The 25,310-nt window shown below is 36.4% G+C and overlaps 1 protein-coding gene across 1 annotated transcript; it reads right to left on the bottom strand.

Moving 5' to 3' along the window:
* Positions 1-1,155: 1,155 nt before the first annotated feature.
* LOC138683678 (centrosomal protein of 55 kDa-like) lies at positions 1,156-24,846 on the bottom strand. Its single transcript, XM_069775712.1, has 12 exons — positions 24,787-24,846; positions 19,271-19,378; positions 13,019-13,219; positions 10,804-10,908; positions 9,924-10,051; positions 7,155-7,235; positions 5,346-5,468; positions 4,589-4,681; positions 3,013-3,073; positions 2,389-2,537; positions 1,767-1,970; positions 1,156-1,381 (listed from the first exon to the last, which is right to left on the bottom strand). The coding sequence occupies exons 1-12, from the start codon at positions 24,794-24,796 to the stop codon at positions 1,202-1,204; spliced, it is 1,443 nt and encodes a 480-aa protein (XP_069631813.1). The 5' UTR covers positions 24,797-24,846; the 3' UTR covers positions 1,156-1,201.
* Between the last annotated feature and the right edge of the window lie 464 nt (positions 24,847-25,310).

Genomic DNA, 25,310 nt, shown 5'->3' with positions numbered 1-25,310 from the left:
TTAGTAGTGTTACCAGCATCATTATTAGTTTCTTCTTTTCTGTTCTATTAAACCTTTCTTATCTCAACCGAAGAGTTTTACTTCTTTTCCCAATTTTCTCCCCCATCCCACTGGGGCGGGGGGGGGAGTAAGTGAGTGGCCGCGTGGTGCTTAGTTGCTAGCTGGGGTTAAACCACGACAACGTGTTAAATTCATGCAATGGATATTTTGAAGTTTTCTTCAAAAGGGGTTACTTCCTGCTGAATTCTGCATTTGCTATTGCATTCAGTGCATGGCTGCCAAATCCGGGGTGATTCTGGGTGTGTTAACCTTGGACACCCACTGAGATATTTAGACAAATATACAAAAGACACCTGATTTTCAAAACAACAAGGATACCAAAGAAAAGATGAACAGTGGGATATAAATGTGGAAACCATATGTTTACAAGCCATGACCCAGTATTAAAATTCATATAGTAATTCATTAAAATGCACATAACTGAAGATGTTTCATGGGATACCTTATGGCATGGCAGCAGCATGCATCTAAATGCCTTTTAGTGCTGTACCGTGTTTTCCTATGTTCAGAAATAAGTTGGCTGAGGATAATTAGGCTTCTCTGAATTGACAAGAGGATTTCTCACCTGTCAAGGCTACATAAAGACAATCCCTTTTAATCCAATTGGGGACTTCCCCTGTCTGGATAGAATCAAATACAATTTTCTCTGTTTCAACGTATTCTAAATCAGACTTTGCTTTCCCAAGATTTCTGAAAAGCTTCATTGAGAGCTGTGTCCTGTCATTGTAAAAACAAACAAACAAACAAACAAACAAAAAGAGTTTGTAAGGAACTGGTTACTTAAACCACAAGAAAGATGCGATTACCCAGAATATGAGGAAGAAACATCCTGTAAAAATGTAGGAAGAAAAAGATGTTGATGTAGAACAGACTTGCCAAATAAGCTTATTTCAGCATATTTTATAATGCACTGGATAAAACTTGCATAAGCCAGTTAAGTGGAAATATTTTCCTGCTTTTTGTAGCTGGTGTTTCTACGTTCCCTGATTTCTTTCTTAATATATATTTAGACTCTACTTTGATTTTTTTTTTTCCCTTATAACTATGCATGGAAATTATAATAGCATTCTTTAAAATGTATTTTCTCTCTGTGAAAACAGCTTATTATTTTTCTGCATTATTTCTATCTTTGCTTTATTAACTATCCAATATACCTTTTGTCATCCATAGGTTCATTTCCATAAAATACTTCATAGGACAGAATGTCAGCCTGAGCATCATTAAAGGCTTCTTTCCGATCAGCCCTTTCATCCTTGTTCTTCCTGATAAGCTGGCTGATGTACTGTTGTATCCCAGGGACATCACAATACATGGTATGAACCTACCATGGATCAAAAATTAGATCATATTTCCTATAAATCTGGCACATCTATTTGCAATTCACGTAGTTCACGTAACTGGAAGGATAGAAAAACATGTTTTTTCCATGATGTCATTCTCATGTTTCACTAATTTATCTTTTAAAACAATGTCAATTAAGGAGTGTGCAAGTTGGTCTAACCAGTTTTCTGTAGGCTGACTTTTACTGTGTATTCATGGTTCTTTAATTCAATGTGTTGTTCTCTGTAGCCTTTAAATCAATGTATACAAAAAAACTTTTCCAATTTTTTAAAACAATAATAAATAAAACTGCATATTTTTCCTTACCAAACTTTTTTGAAAGCCCAGTAAATCATTATTCATCTTTGCAGTAATTGAGTTCTTACCTTCTTGACAAGAGTTTTCAAGAATATTAGCCCTGTGATTTGAGGTTTCATTGCCTTGTTATATCGTCTTTCACTTTGTAGGAGCTCAGTGACTTCTCTCTCTCGTTTCTGTAACGATTCCTGTATCTTTTGCAGCATGATGTGTGCTTGCCAAAGGTATGCCTTTTCCATTGACCATTCAAGATTCTCTTCTTCATTAGCTGCCTGGGGGGCAACAAAGATAACTCTTATACACTAAGCCAGGATCTAGATTTTCATTTCTTTCATATGAAATTGCCAGGATTTTAATGAGCAAGGTAGAGCAAAAATGGAGAAAAGCAAAAGAAATATTGAATAAGAAGGGCTGCTTGGTTCCAACATTCAGAATATAGTTTTTATAATTCAAAGTAGAACTTTAAAGGATTTTGTAGCAAAGTTTATACTATCTGTTATTATAGTGAGAACAATAGCACACTATCAGTGATTCCAGGAGAATAAGAATTAATTTCATTACTGTGGTGTTTTAATCATCACAAATTTATCATTCTCAAGTGATGTATCTATTTGCACACAGTTTTTACTACCAGTTAGTCCCATGGTTTACTTCAGCCTTTGCTACAGTCAGCCTGATTTTTGTGCTCACTTGTTCTGCTTTTAATTCTAAAACCTCTGAGACATCTGCTTTATCTCCTTCTGTCTTTTCAGACTTTTGCTGAAGAATTTTTATCTGGAAATTCATGAGGTCATGCACTCTTTCCACATGTAGGCTGATGTTGTGAAGTTCCTGCAAAGCTGAATTGAAAACAACAGGAAAAACAGGTAAGAACAAGTTAAGTATTTCAAATTTGCATTTCCTAGAATATTGTGTAGGCAGGCCAAATTATGTCTCTTCAGAAATCAAGATTTTATAATGAACTAATAAATTTTAATAATCAAGAATTCAGTTTATTTGTTAAAACTCAAAGAATTTTAAAGGGGCCATGCTTTGTTTTGTTTTAAAGTTCCAAAGAGAAAGCTACAAGTGCTGAAATAAACCTACTCAAAACCAATGCTGACTGTAATGTACCAGTTATGCTAAGGAGTTAGGAGTCATGACAAACATTATTTGTAGCTTCAACATTCCTTTATCATTCCATCTGCAACACAGTATTGCAATGGAAAAGGTTATATTGACTTCAGCTGGTATGCACCTCAGTGTATACAGAAAAACAAACAGGAAAGAAAATAGAGAGATCAAGAAACTCTGTGTCTGAAATACAAAACTCACTCAGTGTGTGCTGGGTGTAAAGATAATCTAGGTTTTTACACAAATTTTCTAGAAGCCACACCTGCAAGACAAGAAAAGAAGATAGCAGGAAATCAATGTTACCAGTTTTCATTATATTTACTTCAGGAGAATAATCAACAATAGTGAATTAATATTGCTGCCACTTACAGGCACAGTCTACAAAAACATGCTGTTGTGCAGTAATTGGCTGTTACTAGAAAAGAAAATAAACCAGAGACTGCTCAGACTCTAGTGTTTTCACAAAGGCCTGTACCAAGATGTCCTATGCTTATATTTTCTTCAGCATTTGTCCACACAGAGACTCCTGAAACAGTTGAAGAACAAAAGCTTTTGGAAGCATAGTCCTAAGGCAGCCCTGAAGAAAAGGTTGTGTGCATCAAATCTCACCTGCATTATTGGTCTAATAGAAGTTATTCCTTCTTCCTACAAGCCTTAGAACATTGTATCCTCATCACTTCTTACTCTTTATTATAGTATTTTTGCCACATTTCCTTCATATATAATAATAGGTCAAAGGATTTGTAAAACCTGTTATATTTCACAGTTTACCAATCAGGAATAGGGTATTATTGTGGTAGACTTTGTTGAAAGTGTTTGAAGAAAGAAAACCTTAATTTTAAATACTGGTGCTATACAAAATTTAATCGGAAGGTGGTGCTATCTCATTTGGAAAATAAAACAAAACAAAACAAAACAAACCCCAAAGAACCCCCAAACCTTTCCTCAGACTTTCACTCAGAAATCCTACAGAAATCTGCAGTTTCATAAATGCAAAAGAGAATCTGGCACAAGGTTAGCTAAGATGTCCCTGAATACATGTCTTGGAGTAGTGCAATGAAAATTGGGTGTTATAAAGCAACATTGGAAATTTGCAAAATTACAGAAAGACTTGCACATATTACGTGGAACAGAACACTATGCAGGAAATAACAATTAGCAGACCATGCTCACAGTTGCTATCTATAAAAACCCAACAAATTTCTTTCTTTTTCCACCCCTGCAGCCATCTCAGATCTTTAGCAAACTGAAGTTGCATTATTACAGAGAAATTTGGAAAAACTGAGGAATTTTAAGCACATCCCTTTTTCCTGGGAATTACCAAGTGAGGTAGTTTTGCAGCTAGGTCAACTAGTTGCATTGCATTGTTATAGTAGCTTAGATGAGGTGACTTTTTTGTTGATTTTTAATGCTATTGCCAAATAAAAAATAACCAATGTACTCTACTATGATTTTAAAATTCTTTAAAAGACATGAAATGTGAAATGAGAGAGAAATTACAGTCTAATAACTTTTAGTGGAAAGAGTAATATAGTATGACAAAAAATATATACATCATCTTCATTGATGTTTAAAGGCCAAAAAACTACTTGGGTGCTCTGAAAAAAAAGGAAGGCAGGTGCATAGCCATTCAATCTTAGCTGATTTAGATGTACATATCCAAAGACAGACAGTGTGGTTTCCACATCCCTTAAACTCCTGGAAACAGCACACACTGGAAATGGTAATGAGAACACTGTCTAACTCCAAAAAAAACCCCCAAACTAGCTTCATTTACCTTTTCTTCTTCCCATTTCTCTGCTTGTTGCTTCATTTGGTGAAGAAGATCTTCCCTCTCCTGGACCAGTTGTCTGTTTCTTTCCCTCAGGCTCTGAAGGCAGTAGAACAAGGCAGAAGGGATTACAGTTTCTACACCAGTGCTTCATTTTTTCAAAAAGGCCTATAGTCTGGGCTTTTTTTGTTCCACACAGGTTGAGAAGTCATAATGTTTGAACAAGGCTGCTAAGTCCTGGGGCTTTTGCACAAAAATAATAAAAATTGACTGATTTACAATAACCACATGTGACCAGAGGTGGTCTGATTCTAAAGACCCACCCTGAAGGCTGTGAATGTGCTGAACCTTCTCCTTGGTAGCACAACAGAAGGAGGAACAGGATAAACCTTAATATGTGTTTATCACCAGAAAAGCATTACACATCCTATGTATTCTGTGAATATTTTACACTTTCTTTTCATAAAACCAAAGCTATTTCAAAGTGCATAAGCACAGACTGTATGGGAGAAGCCCACACTGAGTTTTCATCAGGGGCATGAAAGTAGGTCAAGCTATGAAAATTGTTTTGGAAACATACTGTGTAAGGCTTTATTCATCTCCAGAAGGAGACAGACATAGTTTTGTATTAATTTCACAGACTGTGCATCTTCATTTGACTGTCTGTCCCTAACAAGAAAATATTACTTACACAGTCTGTTCCTGCAACCTCTGCCAGTACCTGCTATTCTTGTCCCTATGTAAAAATTGTACTCTTGGTTACCTTAACTGTAGCTTGCCAGTGTGTGTTGCTCTTATTTAACAGCTCTTGGTAAGCTTCTAACTGGGATTTCAGACTCCTCATTTTCTCCCCATACTGTTTCTTTATAGTAGTTATAGTCTGTTCCTGTATTACGAAAGATTATTGTGAAAATGAATAGTGAGTGAAAACACAAAAGTCAAGCATGAAAAAGAGAATAGTTTCCAGAACAGGTAATGCTTGGTTCTCTTTCTTCAGTGCTTTTTATTGTCTGCAGACATTTCTTATTGATCACAGGAGGTTTGTATTTTCACCTACTGCAGACTTTGAGCAAAACTTACCGCTAAAGTAATTTATCTTTTCTCTCTTTTCTGCAGAAGCAAATATGAAAGTCTTTCTGAGGGCAGACCAGAATGAATTCACTCTAAGCATAGGCAAACAATTTTAAAAAAATCAAACTTTCTCAGAAAACAAAAGCTTGGAAGTATAGGTAGCACAAAAAACTCTTAGCACCAGGAAACGTCTAAATAAGGCAATAAAATTTTATGAGAAATACAACAAATCAGAAACTTTAAAAAGCACAGATATTTCTAGTGCTTCCAGGAATTACTTTTATTTCAGAGATTTTAATTAATAACACATTACAGCAGCCAAAATGAAAGAGGTTCTGTGAAGAAAGATCATTATAGTCCCTGTGTTTGCATCTGTGTCCAGCAGGCAATTCTTTCTTATTATGCATTTGTGTTCTTCTGTTTCTCTCTTTCTCTTCCCCTAGTAATCTACAGAGTCAATTGAAAGTGTAAGATGTGACTGTGGAAGGGTTACCTTCCTACTGAAGCATAGAAATGGATTTACACAGGTATTGCAATGCTTGTCCAGATGTGATAACCTGAGAATAAGATAAGTCCTGTTCCCTACCAAAGGATACTAAGCCTTTGCAACCACATAGAGGGAACTCTCTCAAGTTTGCTTGACAGTCTGAAGAGTTTGTTCACTTCCCCTTGGAGGTTCCAGACAAATTTCTGAATCTCTTCTCTCTGTGCACCCAGAGTAAACTTTATTGTATGGAAAACATACATCTTCATCGGAACTGAGTGTCTGTCTTACTCTGGGTCAGAAAAGGAGCATGACATGACAAATAAGCAGAAAGATGAAGCAGTGGCTGCAAGAAAAGGTTTCAGAACAGTGTAGCCAAAAATGAACTGCATGATTTTGCATGTTGGGAGAATTACTGACTAACAATGCAGAAATCCTTCAACTAAGGAAAGTGAGGCACTGTGTGGTTATGGTCACAGGACTGGCACCTCTGGATCTTCATTGTAACCTTGCAGGGGTTTACAGGTGGAGGGATTCTGCCATTCTGTAAACCATACTGACAAAATATTGCAAGGCTAAAGCAAACCTAAGTGCAAAGTAGAGGAGAAAGTACCCACAGAGGAAGAGGCCATAAAACTTTCCACTTTGGCAATGAGGGAAGGCAGTAGAACTTCGCACAGCCCTTTACAATAAGATTATTCTTGAGACGCACAACCTACATAAACGCAAACATTCTAACAATGCTGTCAATCGTTAGAGGAAGGTGTCATTTAAGAGAAAAGTTTAGTAACAAATAAAGTTTAGAAAAATCTCTGCAACTGTGCCAGACAAAAAAGTAAAACCAGATTTCACAAAGCTGTAAGATCAAATACACTTAAAGATACATTGACTGTATTTTTGGAGACTTAGGATGGGTACCTGAAAGCAGAAGTAAATGTGAACGAAGTAGATTTTATCCCTCTGTGTTGTTTTGACTAATGGTATGACACAACAGTGCTACTAGTCCAGAATAATTACCTGGTTTTCTTTCCTTATATTGTCTAGTTGTCTGATTATCTTCATGTGTTTGTTTTTCATTTCCTGCATGTCTTTTACAATCTGTAGAGGATGAAGGAAATTATCAACTCAGAGCACTAGCAGCTCCAGTTACAATGAACCATTAAACAATTTTGAGGTACATTTCTCAAAAATTACAGATATAGTACAGTGAAGAGTTTAATCTTGAAAACAGATAAATAGCCAACAGGACTGCCAGCCAAAGCTTTCAGGCTTCAACAACTAGAAAATATATTATGCTATTGAATAAAAAACTATATATGACTTGAAATGGATTTTCTTTTCTGGTCCTAGTATTGCATCTCCACCTCTTCCTTTTTACTGTAGTGATCTGAATTGGATACAGAAGACAGAGTCATTACAATTATTCTAAAGTTCTTGAAAAAGAAGAAGAGCCCTGATAAGATCATTACTGAGAAAAAAAGTTTTGTTGTTTGTTTGGTTGTTTTTTTTTTTAAAAAGAAAAGCAGCGGAAAAGATTGCATTTTTGCATTTAAGAGTCAGATAACACAAATTGGTTACAGAATACACTCAATTTTATTTTGCATTCCATTAAAATAATTTAAAAAACTGCAAAATTGATATAACTTTAAGGTGTACTACAGGCATTATTCATGACTAATAAAAACAGATGTATACATAAAGAACTGGCAAAGTGATCTTTTTCCTGTTTGAAAATGAGTCATTTAAGCTTAAAATTGCATCAGGATCCTTAGTGACTCAGTTTTATTCATTTAGTTTCTAATCCAATTTGTAATAGTCACAGAAGGAAAATTCCACTATCTCCTATCCCAGCTTCTGCTGCCTGCTTTTCTTTTGCCTTACTTGTCTGGTAGGTGCAATGACAAATTACAAAACACTGATACTTGGGCATCTTAAATGAGGCTAACAGATACTGCTGGATGAATTGTAGCAATAATGAACATGATCATATGTAAATTATAAAAATCTAGAGATTTTTCAGAGATTTCCTTGGTTTCATTTCTTCATTTAAGCTTAATATGATGCAGATTCTGCTGAAAGTGAGCACCTCAGCTGAAATAAATCTGAAAAAAGAAAAAATCTCAGATCTTTTTGTGTGGCTGATGCATTATTTTTAAATAGTTGTGGTTGTTAGCATTGTTCTACAATGACAGATTAAATCTTTGTAAGTATTTACAAGCAGTTAATTTGTGAGTGAAAAATTACCATCTGACACTGTCACAGTTCAAATTTTATAAAAGCAGCAAAGCAGTATTGAAATATACTGTCCTATCTACCCCCCATCAGAAACACTATTGTAGAAGTAGAGGAATTTTAAAGAGACAAAATTAAAAGGCTGAGACACAATTAAAAGGCTAAGATACAAGAAAAGCTTCTTCTAGGAGAAGACTGAAATGATCCAGATGGGTTTATCCCTCTTATCACCCACAGAGCTCTGAGTCTTAATTAGATTGCTTCAGGTATTTGAACTTGTTTCTTACAGCTAGTTCAGGGGTCTGTAGCCTGTACCACAGAAGTCATCATAGAACTTTTTTGATGCATAATAAAAGAACAGGAGTACAGGAGCATATTTAATGGAATAAATAAACCAATGAAACCAATAAACCAGGATATATATATGTCCTGGTTTCAGCTGGGGTAAAGTTTCTACCTAGTAGCTGGTGTGGTGTTGTGTTTTGGGTTCAGTATGAGAAGAATGTTGATAACACTGATGTTTTCAGTTGTTGCTAAGTAGTGTTTAGACTAAGTCAAGGATTTTTCAGCTTCTCATGCCCAGCCAGAAAGAAGGCTGGAGGGGCACAAGAAGTTGGCACAGGACAGAGCCAGGGCAGCTGACACCAAGTGGCCAATGGCGTATTCCATACCATGTGACGTCACTCCCAGTGTATAAACTGGGGGCACTTGGCCTGGGGGGATCATTGCTGGGGAAGTAACTGGGCAGTAGTTGGCAAGCGGTGAGCAATTGCCTTGTGTATCACTTTTTTTGTATATTCCAATCCTTTTATTATTTTTGCAATTTTATTATTATTATTATTTTCTTCATTTCTGTTCTGTTAAACAATCTCATCTCAACCCACGAGTTTTACTTTTTACTTCTGATTTTCTCCCCCATCCCACTGGGTGGAGGACAGTGAGTGAGTGGGTAATGGTGCTTAGTTACTGCCCGGTGTTAAACCACAACAATATACACACACAGATACTGCATAATATAAAATAAACTGGCTAAGCAGAAAATCCAAAATTATGCTAGTTACTGGTACCAGAAATATTGCAATAGCAACAAAATCTCACACTGCAAGTCAAACGCCACTTCCAACAATCAAGAAACATGATGAGAAATACATGGGATCGCAAGGGTTTTCTCCATATACAGTTACAAGGGAGTTTTTTATCTTTAGACACCTACCTGAAACGCATAAATTTAGACAATTTGATATCTGATCTTAACTTAAGATGGCATTTTCATTTTAATGTTTCTATTTTTATGTCAATATTCAAAATTTAAGTGCAGGCTTCCAAATGTGAAGAAGAAATCTACTAAGCAATAAGATTGCGTGAATTGAATTCATATCATAAAAACGATTATCACAATTCATTTAGTATACCCTCCAAAAAGAGACACTTAGTTCAGTTGGCAATTTTTTGTATTGCAAATTATTTATTCAAGCTGGGGCTTTTTTGGGGGGGGGGGGGGGGTGTTAGTTGTTTGCGGGTTTTTTTGTTGTTTGTTTGGTTTTTTTTTTTTACCTTGGTGATATATAATGTAGCTAGCTTGTATGGAATATATGGCACTCCTTCTTTGGTTGTACTTTCCTCCAGCTCAGTTGTTTTGTGATCAGAATCAGAACAAACTCCAGATGTGTTCAGATGACATACTGTATAACAAAAATTAATTTATCAACTTGAAGTATAGAACTAAAATGCACAGCAACTCCAGATGTACATACTGAATTTTTAAAGTTTTTATTAGAGACATCACGTATAGTTTTAAAACATACCTTTTTTCTGATAACAAAGAAAATGGACCTTTGGGAGAAGAATTTTAACAACTCTGACTTGTTAGCTTTGATCTGTGGACACCATCACACATAGTTGTGTGGTTTGACAATTACTTGTCCGTGATTACTCTGATGTTAATTACTTACATATATTTTTTTCATTAAATCTAAAAATGAAAACTGAGGTTAAAAAAAATCATGCAGAAATGTGCTGCCTCTTAAGAAAACTGGGGTTTATGACAGATAAGAAGAAGGCACGTTAAAGCGTCTTTCAAAACTACCTTTTACAAGTTGTTTGGTAGACCCAATTTATATCAGAGTACGAAATAAAATTTTAAAAGTTGTTTTTATCTTCTTTTTTGTTGATTAAAAACTTATCATTACCTTTTTTTTTTTAAAATCAGATCTCTCTAGCTTAACACATCATACTTAACTAACAGGTATATCAAGTCAAAAGAGTCTGATTTGATTACTTAGAATGGTGACTTGTATAAATCTAAGCTACACAACTTCATTCAATCAGAGCTTACATAAATGAAAACAAAAAAAAGAAAACCCCAACCCTCCTCATTTATGTGATGTATTCTGTGTTCCAGAAAACAAGAATAGTATTCACTATATAAATATACCTTTTTCTAGGACTCTGTTTTCACTCCATCCAATCAGGGAATTCAGAAATGACCACTTGTTTATATTCATTCCAAGCTTGTGCAGCCACGAGTTTTTCTCTCCATCTGTTAACAAAATTCAGGTGCTAAAATCAGGTGAAAATCATTGCAATTCTCTGAATTCTCTTGATTCACTAATTCATTGGATTTAAATGTAGTATGCATTAATTCTGTTGGGACCAAAGAGTTTTAAATGATTAAAAGGGATACAAAAGAATGAGAGATTGGGAAGTCATTGAGAGAGATACAAGCATAAGAAGGATGTAATACTTGTCTGAGAGTTGAATGGTTCCACCTGATCCTGAAAAGAGAGCTATATTGAATCCAAAGGCTGTACTTCACACTTGTTTCTCATCTTCTGTCAAAATCTTTTAAAAATGTAAATTTGAAAAATTACAAAACAAACTGGATTTTGCCCAATATCTTTGAAAATAAGTGTGTGTGTGTGTGTGTGTGTGTGTGTAGGGGTGGATTGCATTGTTAGATGAGACCCGTGTTTATTCATGAGCACTTTGGATCCATGCAACACTCCTGCTGGGAGAAAACCAAACCACAATACACAATATAAGCAACTTCTTAAAGTGTTCTGGTGTGAAAGGGAGAAGAGTGTCTGAAAGAAGTCTTCTTACTCTTTGAATTGGTTGAAACAATTATCCTTTCGTCCACTGAGGAAATCCAAATGTATAGATACCTTTCCTAAGATCCTGAAGCAATATTCATTTACTTCCATGGTGCAGTGATTTTCTACAACACATATCTGTCTCTTCATATTGCTTTTACTGGACATTTTGTAGTAGAATGTACTGTTTTAAAATATACTATCCAGCTACTAGATGGAATCACCAGATCCTATTCCCATACAGCCATAAAAGTCTTGTTTTTCAAAAGCCAGTTTTAATGATTTATGAAATATGTAACTAAATAAATATGTGTTGAGAAGGGTACCCTTAGCTCAAGTTATTCTCTCTGAATTCATTATTTTCATGACTATACATTACATACATAAATATCAGCTTTTGTTTTGTGAATTATGTCACTGAAGGATGCATGTTAAATTATATATAGAATAGCTACGTTTTAAAGGACTTGACCTCTCATATCTACATACTTTTGATTCATATTTGGCTTGCTTTCCACCACCTTGGAGACTATTTGAAGCCACAGTTATTCTTGAAAAAGCCCTCCATTTCACATAATCTTACTGTAGGCAAAATTAGCCACTAGAGCATCAGTGCTTGCAGGCCAAAAGCATGGAGTCTATCCTTCTGTCTAGGATAAAGATTAATCTTAAACCCATAACGGAAAACAGGTATACAGATATTGTTTCCTACTGGAAAAAAATGCATTACTATATCATCTGCTGAAATGAATGCAAAGTTCCCCTTCAGTCTATAGCAGTCCATTGGGAAGAAAGATATCTGAAACTCCTACAAGTTAATTCATGAATGCTAAAAATCAGTTTATATGTCTTCTCTTTAGCTTAGCATCTCATAGAGTGCATGACTCCCCAAATTACTGAATATACCTTTTCACAGCAGTCTTGTGACTTAACTCACGCAGAACACTGTGATATGTCAGGGATGAGACATCTGTAAGTTCTTCCCCTTTCTTTTCAAAGCCATCAGCCAGACTAGCACTCAAAAGGCATTCAAACCACCACAGCATCTTGCAGTTTAATCCCTTTAGAATGTAAGCTTCTTCAAACCAGCAGTCTCTTTCAGTTTACAATTAGAATCAAAGCATATGTCACAGTCTAGGCAGCCACATTGCTGTTTCTGAATAACTGCAGCTGTATTTTTTGACAGTTTTTAGAGTCTGGTAGGTTGGCCACCTTGTTTTAGAAGTTACAGATACAGAACACATAAGAAATTTAGTCCTGTTCTGCTGGCTTTGGTTTTAATGGGTATAAAGGCAATGAGCATCTCTTGTACATGAGGAGCTTGAGGACCACTTCCATTATGCTGAATCATGACAGGAACTCTCCCACTTAGTTCATACTCATGTTCACCCATATTCAAGCTATACCAGCACTGATGATGCAATATGAACTATAATACTTATGCAGTTCTGCTTCTGTGAGACTACAATATGGTAATGGGGTACCAATCTGTCCTTTTGTGGAAAACAATGAAGTACACTCTCATTCTGAACACCTGAGGTGCAAAGTACTGCTCACCTTCCTCAGATGTGTCTTCAGTCATAGCACTTTTAATCACACATGAAGGATGTTCTTGTATCTCCTCTGAATAATCAATCATGCTGCCTGGTAGAGGAATGGATGAGTGAATGGTGGTCTGTGGTTTAGTTTCAGGATCAATTCTTACTGCATCTTCAAGTACTTGAGAGTCTGAAGGGATAACTGTTTGTACCCATGCTTCTGGAAAAACAAGCAAAGTAATTGTTAATAAAATACTAGGAGGAGGTATTCGGTTGAGAGGTTTGAGAACAGATATCATTACAGATTTGTAAGATCACACCCCAAAATGAATTTAAGATAAACATTTTTTTACAAACTCTCAGCCAATTTAGAAGTAAACCTGGATGACTTTCTTAGAAATTGATCAGAACAAATCCATAGTTTTGGGTCTTTTCTTTCTGTCTCATTTGAAATCTAACATGATTTGGTGATTTAATTTTTGTTTGACTGTAATATTTAGCTGAATTGGTAAACACATCAAGGTCCACGAAGTTTTCCAAAATTCACCATCTACCCTGAATAAAACCTGCCAAGTCTCATGCAGCTTCCACCCAAACCCACATCTCAAACACATTCCTCCATGCATAACTCTTGGGCAGCTTTAAGATCTGGATCTCTTTAAGATGACTTCTCTCTTTTATGATCAATTTCCACTGTGTCCCCACAAAAGTTTTTCTTTTTGCTGAATTTCAAATAAACCAAAAGATCTGTTATTGGAGAGTCTTCCTTTTTTTTTTTTTTTTTTTTGCTGTGACAGCCTCATAACTTCCATACAGAAAGACACTGCTTTTCCAGCTCTTCATGCTGTATGAACAGCTAGACATAAACTCCCATATGAGGAAGAAAATAAATGCTTGATTCTGAACCTGAAATACAAAAGATAGGCTTTTCAGGAAACAATTAGAGCACATGCACAGTAATTAAAATCTAGGTGGCTATAAGTTCAGCCACTGAACTCATGTTATTACAGAGTTTCCAGCTATCTAGCTATGGGTCTCACCATTGGTACTTGCTCACTGCCTCTCAACATTGCACTAAAAAGCCTGAAGCCTTTAAAAACTTGGCTTATGCACACTGAGAAGGCCTTAAAATTACACTTCCAGAAGTAACAGAGGTCATCAAGAATTATGATGTTGGCAATGTGATTACTGAAAGTAATGTGGACTTGTTGAAGTTGTATATATCTAATGAAGCTGACAGAACATTTTCATATGGCAGATTGAGAAATACAGCTTGAGCAGGGATTGCGCTTTCTAAGGATAAAGGATCCTCACCTGACCTTCTACTCAGCTAGAACAGATAATAACACTCATGGCAAAGCTCAGTATTCTCTTCTTTTGTAATGCTCTATTTAAGGTATTACTGAGTTCCTTTCCCACAGAAAAAAATCATAAGGAATTTAATTACCTTCTTTCTTGCCTGGGTGCTTTTCTTTTCAGAGTGGAATCTATTATGTGTGACTACAGAACACTGAAATGCAGCACACAAGAGCACTTGTTAAAAATACCACTCACTACTGCATCTTGCAAAGTGCTTCTCAGATTGCCATTTTACCCTCATGCCTTGGTGTATCCTCTAATGACTGCAGCTCTCCATTTTATACAGAAGGTGTAGCTTAAACTCAGATTCACCTGTAGCCTGCACAGCAGGCTCCAATGCTTGTTTTATAGCTAGGCCACTCTCTGATGATATTTTATGCTTCAGAATTAAAAATGCATTTCAGATACAGTTGTAGCTGAAAATGGCTGATCCACTATCATATTACTTCTGTGCTTCTTCAAGCCAACTCCAATAAAATTTACTGCTTTAACATCTAGAGGTATCCAGCATAAATTCTGAGGTCTGTCTTGTAGCTTTATCACATCCCACATTTCACCTCTTAGCTACTTTTTTGTCATAGTGGCTTCTATTTTATGCCTTGCACCAGCATATACTGCTTTGTGTCAGGGGGGTATTTTCTTTTCATAGAAGTGGCCAGTAGCAATCCTGAAAGATGGACAGAAAGATAGGTATTTTCATAATACTGCTTAAAACAGGCAAACAAGATGGAAGAGGACCACTTCTTTGGGGGGATTTAACTCCAAAGTCTCATAGTTTTTATCTTTTGTTTTCCAATACCAGAGACTTTTTCCCCTAAAAATATAAAAACATCAAAACATGCTAGCATGAAAAAAAAAGATTCTATTATATTATTAAAATATTATTATTATATTGCATTCTAAGGACACATATTAATCATGCTGTAAAAGTATTTGCATATTAAAATCTGCATTTTTTAGTGATCAAAACAAAGTAAAACATAAAAAAATGACATTGCACAGCACTCTCAAGTTCCTCTTTCCTCGTAACTAATCCCTCCTGAAAACAGATGAGAGAAAAGACAAAGCAGATGTGCCATGTGGTATGTTGTTACATAAAGAAAATGTTTCAGAGAATCTCAGAGAAAAGGCAACTGGTCTGGCACTTGTTTTCTTTGCAGTCATGAAATATTCCTTATGTTTTGCATCCTTAGTAGTAACTTAGTTGAAAGGTATAAATGCTGCTATTGTAGTTACAGTAATATTCTGCCAAAAGGAAAAGACAACTTATGACAAGCAAGTTGTGCCTGATTGCTCCTGTTGGAGTAAAGAAATAGTATTTTTAATACAGAATTACAAGCAACAGTACAGTTTTGCTGCAGAATTTTATTTTCATATTGACTAATAAACAGGTGGGGTTTTTTGCCAGGAGCAACCATCCAGCAGTACTCAGCTGTTGGAGAAATTATACAGATTTAAACCTCAAAACTGTGTGTCCTGCAGAACTTCTGAGATAATAGCAATCAGTCCAAATGAAACACAAAAGAAAAATTGTAGTCTTTTTATTGTACTAGAAGTACAAACTGGATAATGCATACATGCACGTGAATCCTGCATATTTAAAATCTCTTTTTATTATAGGATCAAAATCTTCAAGATAACATTGACTAATATTCTGAAGAGGAGACCTTAATGTGTTTTGCCTCCTCCAGCAACCACTTCCTTTTGTGAGACAGAAGAGAAAAAGATGGGAAAAAGATGGAAAAAAAATAGAAGATGGAAACCTTTTCTGACTGTATTGGGAATATTTTCAATCCAATCGCTGTCCTAAGGCAGTGTAACATAAATTTAGTTATTTGCTCTGACTGTATGTAATTGCTTGCAGCTATGGTCCAAGGGAAAACAGAAGGGGCTATGTGAAAGGCATAACTTCTGTCCAGAATCTGTTAAGATTAATTATTTCATAAATTTAATTTTTTTCCCTGTACAATAAATATCAAAACTAAGGGCCTAGTATGAATTGGTCACAAAGTCCAGATACAATAATTACCTGATTTTATTTGTCCACGTTAGCATAATCTCAAGATATACTATTATCTTTTGACAAAATTGCCATCACCATCAACTTAAATATTTATGAGCACATCTTCATACTTGTTTTACTTTTCAGGAAATTCTTTCCTTTCTAGGTAGGAAAAATTAGCCTATGACAAAAATTCTCATTCTCTGCAGGTAAGATATTTCCATTGCCTATTGAATTGTGCAATTTATTTACACAGTTCAAGAAAACCAGAGGTGGACGGTAATCCAGTCTTTACATTAAACTCCAGGTTTATCTGTGAGTTTACTGAATGAAAAAGAGGTAGGATGAGACAACCAGTTCTGATATAATTACAGGCACATCAGAGCAATCCCTTCAAAATGCTTCTATGCTCAGGATCTCAATAGCAATGGACATTTCACAGGATCAGTTGTGAAATGGGAACTTCGTGCCCGGAAATGCTAGATCTTTATCACTGAAACAAGCATTGATTTAAAAGCATACAGGCTTTGGAGTTAGACAGTGTATATAAAGCTAGGGAGGTCTGTGGTTTCCTCAAGGTAAGAGCAGCTGTAATTTGAGGCAACATGCACACAGGTAGTCCTCATATAGTTACAATTTTTGTATATTTAATGATCACAAGCAGTACACAAAAAGCATTGGCAAGTCAAGCATCATGTGGCATGGTTGCCCCATAATACAAACTTCTGAGCAGCAGTCATGAGAATCTGCCTCAGGCCTATGCATGTCTTGCATTATTGCAACTACCTTCAGAAAATTTCATAAGGAGACCTATGCTGCATCATAGTAAGGAAATTGGCTTATGGGTAAGCAGCACAGCATAGAAAGTTTTAGCATGAGAAGCAATGCAGAAAGGGGTGCCATGGAGCTGAGCTTTCCTATGCGTGTGCTAATCTGCTGAAGCACAACCTGATATTCAACTTCCTCATCTCCAGTGAAAAGAGAACATAAGAGCTTGCCTTAACGTTTTGAGTAATGCACATTTTAGAGTAGATATCTCTTTGGTACCAATAACAATTTCTGGTCTAGGTCTGCTCTGAACTCTTGTTATGGGTTTAATGTCTCAGTATCTCCACACAAGATTGTGACTTTGATAAACTGACACTCTCCTTGTACATCTTCTGGTGAAAATTTTGTCAGAAGAGTCAGTTCTAATTTTACTTTTTTTTTTTCCTGATTTCATTCTGGATCAGATACCAGAAGTAATCAGAATAACAAGAATCACTGTTCCAACAGCCTAATGTGATTATATATAAATGCCAGAAAAAAACCCCACAAGTAAAGCAGTAGGAAAATATCTTTCTTCGGTCCCTAATTTTGGATCATTGAGAGGTTTTACTTAAATTTTCTAAAGAATAAAAAGTTTAGCAGTCAATACCCTGAGTAACTTCAGTTCTCATCGATTTCATTAGGAGCTGAATTAATGTACTTGTCTCCTGGCATCTCATCTCTGAGATTCTTAGCTGACCTAACTGAATTCTGCAGAGTTTATGGGCCATTACTTCTTGAGTTCTGAAATTTGGTAACCACAAAGCAAAGAGGATTGTATTTTGAACTGGTTACTTCCACTGAATGCAGTATCTGTTGGAGACCTAAAACCCCCTCTTATCTCCCTCTTCTTACCTTTGGAAGAGAAAAAGAAAAGTGATGCAAGTATTGTTTCTTTACTGGTATGTAATTAAGTTTAGTTTCATGGAGTTACAAAATGGCGAAGTCCCATGGAAATTTCTCTGTTGTGGTTTTTGAAACAGTAGTATGTCTTTTTAACAGAGGTATGACAGCTTCCTCTTGAAACTATTCTGAACCTTATAGATCCGGCAGTTTTCCACAGCTGGAGTCAATGAATTGTTAGGTCTCAAATTAACCTTGGGGGAAGGTGGAGCCATGTGTTTAACCAGGTATGTTATTTATAGTTTTAAGGCTACTGCAGTGCTATTACTGACATTCACATAGGTGGCAGGTATATTCATGTTCTGTCCGAAAACGACATAGGGACCTACCTAGGTTGGCTAGTTGCAGCAAGCTGAGCATTTAGTCACTGAAACAGATACTATTTCATACAGTGTCATAATTTTCCACTCAAGCGGCACGGTGACTGCTAACACACAATTGTCTGACTGTAATACACAAAGGTTTAGCTGGCACATGAAAACAAATGGGCCAGAGACTATCGTATATGCTAAAGGCCTGGATGGAAAGACAAGTTATCCCATTAGTCTTCCAATCTCAAAGATACTTGGTCTATCACAATGCCCGTGTGCCAGCCAGTGTCATTCTAAGGTCATGCCTGAAACTAGCTATTGGTATGACACAGCTAGGATCTACTCTTCCACGTGCTCTTTTCTCTTTCCCTCTCACCCACATATTGAAATATAAAAAGAGAATGGTTGACAATTTGCTTGGACCCCTGGACTTAAGCTAGAACAGAATAGATTAGCCTTATAAAAAAGCTGGACTGGTATCACTAATGTTCCAAAAGTCAGATATGTGCCGTTGGCTTAGGCACGCTACCTCCAGTCTAAGAGACAAGAGACCTCAAATCCGCAGTCCCATTTTTATGGCCTATCAAAAGTTTCCAGTCTTGTCTGAGATGCTGCTCCCAGCAACACATGTGTTATACCTGCAATTAGAGCAAACAGGGACTGCAGTTTAGCTGCTGAAATGAATGATTCAGACCATCAGCCAAGTGTGACAGCTTGACATCTTTTTCTCAGGCTGTGCTTCAATGGGTTACACCTTATTGCTTAAAAAAGTTTGATGGATAATTAATAAAACACCACACCTCCATTGTAGTGGTGCCATATGCCTTTTAATAGTTTTCTACCCATTTGGTGTGTGCAAATGTCTGCAAATAAAAAAGGCTAATGTTACCTGTTTTGCTTTGGCTTTTAGCAGCAGGAGAAACAGAATTCTTCTTCTTCTTCCAGAACCAAGACTGTGATGACAGGGGGATACTTTCTTCAGAATAGGAATATTGATCTAAATAAAAATGCAAAAAATCCCACCAAAACAGGAACAGAAAAAAAAACATCAAATGACATATTCTGAAAAAGTAATTCTTATTCCAGTGGTTAGTGGAGCTTTTTGTTAAAAAAATAAAACAAAACAAAACAAATATATTCAGTTAATATCCATAGTACAGATAGCAATGCATTTAAGACAATTTAGGAAAGATCACCAAGCACTCCTAGTTATCGTATGTTATAGTAAAAGGAGAAAGTCACACTCCCTAGTATTTAAAGTAGATTATTTAAAGAAAATCTCCACAGAGACAGATTAAAATCAGTCATTTTATTCTGATAGAACGTGTTCATGTTCTGCATATGGTCAAGAAAAAATTAGTGATGTAACCTCACATAGAGCTTTTATATCTTTGGGCCAGCTTTAATATAATGTCTCAGTATTCAGTCCACAGAGTGGGATATTTTACACAGAGTATTGCCAGCTACAGCATTAATTAATTTAATGCCTTTCAGATGAAAAAAAATCACTATAGAAAATCTTAGGATATTAGGGATTAAGAGTTATCTTACAGATATATAGGGTTGCTCCTCCAGAGATTGTCTGCACAGCAAATTCTAATCTTGGCACTTTAATGCTAAGTGCAATACCAACTTTATATGCTAAGTGTCATACAAGATACAAGGAAACAGCTAAAACCATCCTGTGCTCTCAGAATCGGAGTGAGCTTTCCTTGGCTTCCAGTTACACTTAGAGCCAATCCAGACCAGCTCTGATAATGGGGCTCTGAGTGTCTCTGTAAATCATCAGATATGGAATTTGTTCAAATTTCATGTTTTGCAAGCGTGTTACATGGCTAAGAACTGCTGGAACGCAAGGCACAGCTTATTCTATCAAGAAGTGCTCCAGACATTAGAGAAAGGATGCTGTAAAGGAGTGGAGAAATCAGCCAGGTTTGTATATCTTTCCTTGACTCTGCAAATGCAGTACTTAAATCAGTAATGCACACAGTTAAATATTCATGCATCTCACTATACCAGTATGATAAACTCCACACAGATTAATTTCTCTATGCAATAAACAGACTTTTCAAGGCCATGGCAGAAAAAGAAGATGGAAAAGCAAGCATATCTTTGAGTCTTTTTCTTGTTAATAGTATTTAACAGTCATTGTGTGTCTTATTGTATGACCCACTGCATGTCAAAGAATAAAACACTGCAACTTTCTTTAAAATGGCAAAATAGTGGCATGACTTTTAGCATTCACAGCAATTTCTCAAATGTCACCAGTGCAGGAATTTGTTGAAATGTGTGATTTGTGTTGGGGCAAATTAACTTAGTGCTTGGTCTAGGCCTCACCCCTGTGTTGTGAGTAATACCTCTAACTTTACCCACTCACTTTTAAGGCAGTAGCAATATCTCACAGAAAAGGTTGTCTGCAATGACAGAAGAATATATATGATTTATAAAACAAATGTTCTTTTAATAACTTTGCATAGAGGGGCTACCTGAGAGTAAGCTTCTTTATTACTCCTTGGTACAGGACTGTTCTACCAATGCACAGACTCTCTGCTATTCAGTATTATCCATAACGCAAGTGCATACACTAGGCTTTCTTATCAAAGCATCAACGGACTGAATGAAGCCTGTCCTACCCTCTGTGCTCTGATGCAAGACAAGGGCAGGCAGTGGCAGAGAGAACTTTCAGGGGTTAGTGGGAGTGTCTTTAAAGTATGGTTTAACAGAAGGGACATAGTGAAAGAGAAGATGACTGCTTCTTTGGCTTGGACAGAGGTACAGAGTGTCTCCACCTTTATTATGTGGAAAATGAAGTATGAAACTTTATGTGGATAAAGAATAACTGCTCTCCCAATGCCCTGAACAAACGGGCACTGATAATCAAGACCAAGTAGTTTCTCTTTGTTGCTTACAAAAAAGTGGAAATTGTCATTTTTACTGCTGCTGCTGATCACTCATATAAGCAGCCAGGTAACAGAAAGTAGTTGCAATATTCAGCGTATCTGAGTGGTTTGAAATGGGCCTTTTGGGGCCTCTTCTTTTGTTTGTGGATGGAATAGTAGCTGCCTCTCGTATTTACCTGCGGTCTGGATGGTCTTAGTAGTTTGGTCCTTCTTTCTCATTGTGCGCTGCATCACATCGATAGCAGCTTGTTCTATGATATTTAAGCATGATACATTTACAGCAATGATTGCTGTTATACGAATTCAGCCTTTGCGTCGTTCATACAAAGATTCCTCCTCTGAGAAGGATATCTTTTACAACTCCACCTCATCCCCTGAAAGCAACTTAACAATAAACTCTGACAGTATTTACAGGTAGAGGTTTGTTTACATTGGCACAACCTACAACTCAGACTTTTTGCACATGAAAATGCATTATGCAGACTTCTTCTTCTTACTCATTCTGGTCAAACCACATTTTTTTCTCTAACATTCTCAGGTTACACAGCCTTAAGCAATAGCCTTGCCCAATGGCATTGCCTAACTGAGTGTCCTGGTTTCAGCTGGGATGCAGTTAACTGTCTTCCTAGTAGCTGGTACAGTGCTATGTTTTGAGTTCAGTATGTGAAGAATGTTGATAACACTGATGTTTTCAGTTGTTGCTCAGTAGTGTTTAGTCTAAAGTCAAGGATTTTTCAGCTTCTCAAGCCCAGCCAGCGAGAAAGCTGAAGGGGCACAAGAAGTTGGGAGGCAACACAGCCAGGGCGCCTGACCCAAACTGGCCAACGGTGTATTCCATACCATGGGACGTCCCATCTAGTTTAGGAACTGGGGGGAGTGGGGGTGGGGAATCGCCGCTGGGGGACTGACTGGGTGTCGGTCGGCGGGTAGTGAGCAATTGCACTGTGCATCATTTGGACATTCCAATCCTTTCATTATTGCTGTTGTCATTTTAGTAGTGTTATCATTATCATTATTAGTTTCTTCTTTTCTGTTCTATTAAACCGTTCTTATCTCAACCGATGAGTTTTACTTCTTTTCCCGATTTTCTCCCCCATCCCACTGGGGGGGGGGGGCGTGAGTGAGCGGCTGCGTGGTGCTTAGTTGCTGGCTGGGGTTAAACCACAACACAGAGTTGACAATCAACTGTGTTGTTTAACTTGTTTTTCTTAACTTCTGGTGTGACAGAAGGTTACGCAGTCAGTCAGTTGACTTCTCCTTTTAACAATAAAAATCCTTATTTATCTTAATATAGTACCTTGGCATGAAGAAGAGCATATATAGAAGTTATCAACTAATAAGTTGCCGATTTGGAACAAAACTTTGATGTCAACAGTTAATATTATCGCTTGTCATCACAAAGAGCAAGGGTTTTTCTTTCTGTATTTTGTCAATGTTATCACTATTTTCCAGTTGAAAATCAAAGCAAAGGCACATATTTCACCCTATAAGCTGCAGAGATACTGGAGCAAAGACAAGAATCTACATTTAACTTTTCTTGGAAAATTATGTCCATTTGTATGTTTATAAATAAACATAGCTATTGAATTCATATTGGTTAGACTTATTATTCCATGGTATTCCCAATCTTTGCTTATTCATTAGTCAGCTGCCTGAGAATACAAACAGATCACAATGCCCCACTAATGAAGTGCTATTCATCTCTAAATCATCCATCTCAATCTTCCTTTAATTTTAATCTTTAGTAATGCATTTAAATTTTAAGCATAATGCTTGAGAAGTATGTTTGACATGTGAGAAAATATTACTTTTACTAATAAGTTTGGGAAGAGTTCAAATATGTTCATTAATATTAGGTAAGAGCAGATTGTTCCCTTATGATTTATGGACAGGATCTGCAAGCTGCACAGAAAAAACACCAGAAATCTTCTTCATCCTTCCCTCACACAGCTTTTCAGCAGCCTGCTCCCTAAGGTGGGGCAAGGCAAACTGTCTTGCTTTTATTATAGGCTTTGCATAACTGTTCACTTATTCTTTAATTACACACCCTTGCAAAGCACTCACAGAATCTGGCCTTCTGTTGTCACTCATCTAAACCCCTAAATGCATACGCAATAAAAATATCAAACTAAAAATGACTGTAGATGCTGAATATTTTAGTTTTTGAGGCCCAACCTTGGTTACCTGCTAGCCCCCAAATATGGCCACCTCAGGGTGTGTATTAAAAAAATTGAAGTTTGAACACTCACAACAGTATCTTGTAAGAGATACTCTACATAACAAAAATTATTTTAAGAGTACAGGTGCAAGTTAATGACAATATTAAGATGTCATAGTTAGGATACATGTTGTCTCTGTGGATCTAGCAGGAAACCCACAAAATTTGGCAGGTAATATTCAATTTTTATCCTTTTGTTGTGGCATTATATTCTCTTCTTTGAGGCAGAATCCTCTGGTAAAATTATTCACCCTGCAGATTATTTTTTTCAGCAAAGGAGTTAAGATTTCAGGGAAGAAATAAGTAGCAGGGACAGGAGCAGAATTTGAGCAAAGGTCTAAGTTTTCAAAAATATATTCCTAAATAAAATATGTTCTAGAAAAGAAAGTAGGACTACTTGCTTAACCCATTTTTTATCACTTATCTAATACCTTGTTAAATGTCCTTTTAGTTAGCATGTTTTTTACTTTAAGTCCAACTGAAATTCCCTCCTCTTAAAGTTAAGTTCATTGCTTCATGTCCTACGGCCAAATTGAATACTTTTGAAGACTTCTGAGCTCATTCTTCTGAGAAAGAAGGTTTTTACATTATTAGACCATCAAACCCACTTCTCAGTCTTTCACCAGAAGCCACTTTCATTAGCCCTTTGATCATTCCTTTGTACAATTTCTTGTTCATTTTCTAACATTGTATTTCTTGAAATTACATGCCTAAAGGGAGACAGTACATAAACATGAGCACACATGGTCATTTGCCGTGGCTGAAATAATACTCAATGACTTGTTGAGCTCTGGAAACTCAATCCTGTTTTTCTAAAAATTCACAAAGTAGTTGTAAATCCCAGAGTCACTTTACTCAGAAGACTTTAATTTATCACGCTTTTCTAAACATTTAAGAAGATATGTACACAACTTTCCAACTAGTCACTAGCATTTGAAACATACTTTTCATACATATGTTTTCCTAGGTTAGCAAGACAGCTTTTGAAAAATAATTAGCTGTATTCAAAACTATACTTATTCACTTGTGGCCCTTTCTGCCATGTAAACAACTTAGCTTTTCTAGCATGTCCTTCATATCAGTGGATTCTTTTTTTCCTTGACTTTTTTTTTTACAGCTGAGAAGCTTAAAAATAGATGGTTATCCTCTTCACACTTTTCACTCAGCTTCTTAAATATAATCGTGGCCTGGCTACACCCTTCCACTCTCAGCAACCGTGTGCCATAATATACCATACATGAACATTTTTTTTTTTTACTAAATAAACATTATGTCCTAAAAAATTACCTTCATCCATTGTAATCAGACTGTTTCTCAGGGCCCGTGTTTCCACAGAGGTGAGAGTTAACTTCTGGTGTTTTCTGACAGCCTCCCACCCTGTGTACATAAATATTTAATCTATAAAAATACAAGAGCTTCACTAGGCAACAAGATACCTGCAGAAAGTAAAATGAGAGACATGGCTCAGGTTTCTTCCCACTGTTTCCTGTGGCTAGCAATGTCTGTTTTGCCAGGAGACCAAAACTTACTAGATGAAACTCAAAGCTGTAGAAGACTTAACCATAACTGAAAAAAATACATGATGATGTTAAGTACCTAAAAGCACAAATACTCACAAGATTAGAAGGGTTTCATTAGAACATTTTACAAATGTCCACAATTCCTTGTTTCAGCTGAAAGAATGTGAACTATGATGCTCTTGCTACATTTCCAGTAGTGGTGAAACTAGTTAAGGACTGTTTTATGCAATTTCAGCCCTAATTTCACATAAACAGAGTTATCAAATGCTTCCAGATGAAACCGTTATTACA

The sequence above is a fragment of the Haliaeetus albicilla genome, chromosome Z, assembly GCF_947461875.1.
Source record: "Haliaeetus albicilla chromosome Z, bHalAlb1.1, whole genome shotgun sequence".
Classification (NCBI taxonomy): Eukaryota; Metazoa; Chordata; class Aves; order Accipitriformes; family Accipitridae; genus Haliaeetus; species Haliaeetus albicilla.
The sequence above is the reverse complement of the archived record's forward strand: the minus strand, read 5'-3'. Positions and strand labels throughout refer to the sequence as shown.

Bases quoted from the DNA above. Each gene is read 5' to 3' on its own strand.
- LOC138683678 (XM_069775712.1), bottom strand. The intron at 10,052-10,803 runs GTATATTTATAT...TTTGTTATACAG, and splicing joins AAACAGAGTCCTAGAAAAAG to TATGTCATCTGAACACATCT. The intron at 3,074-4,588 runs GTAAATGAAGCT...CTTGTCTTGCAG, and splicing joins AGAAATGGGAAGAAGAAAAG to GTGTGGCTTCTAGAAAATTT.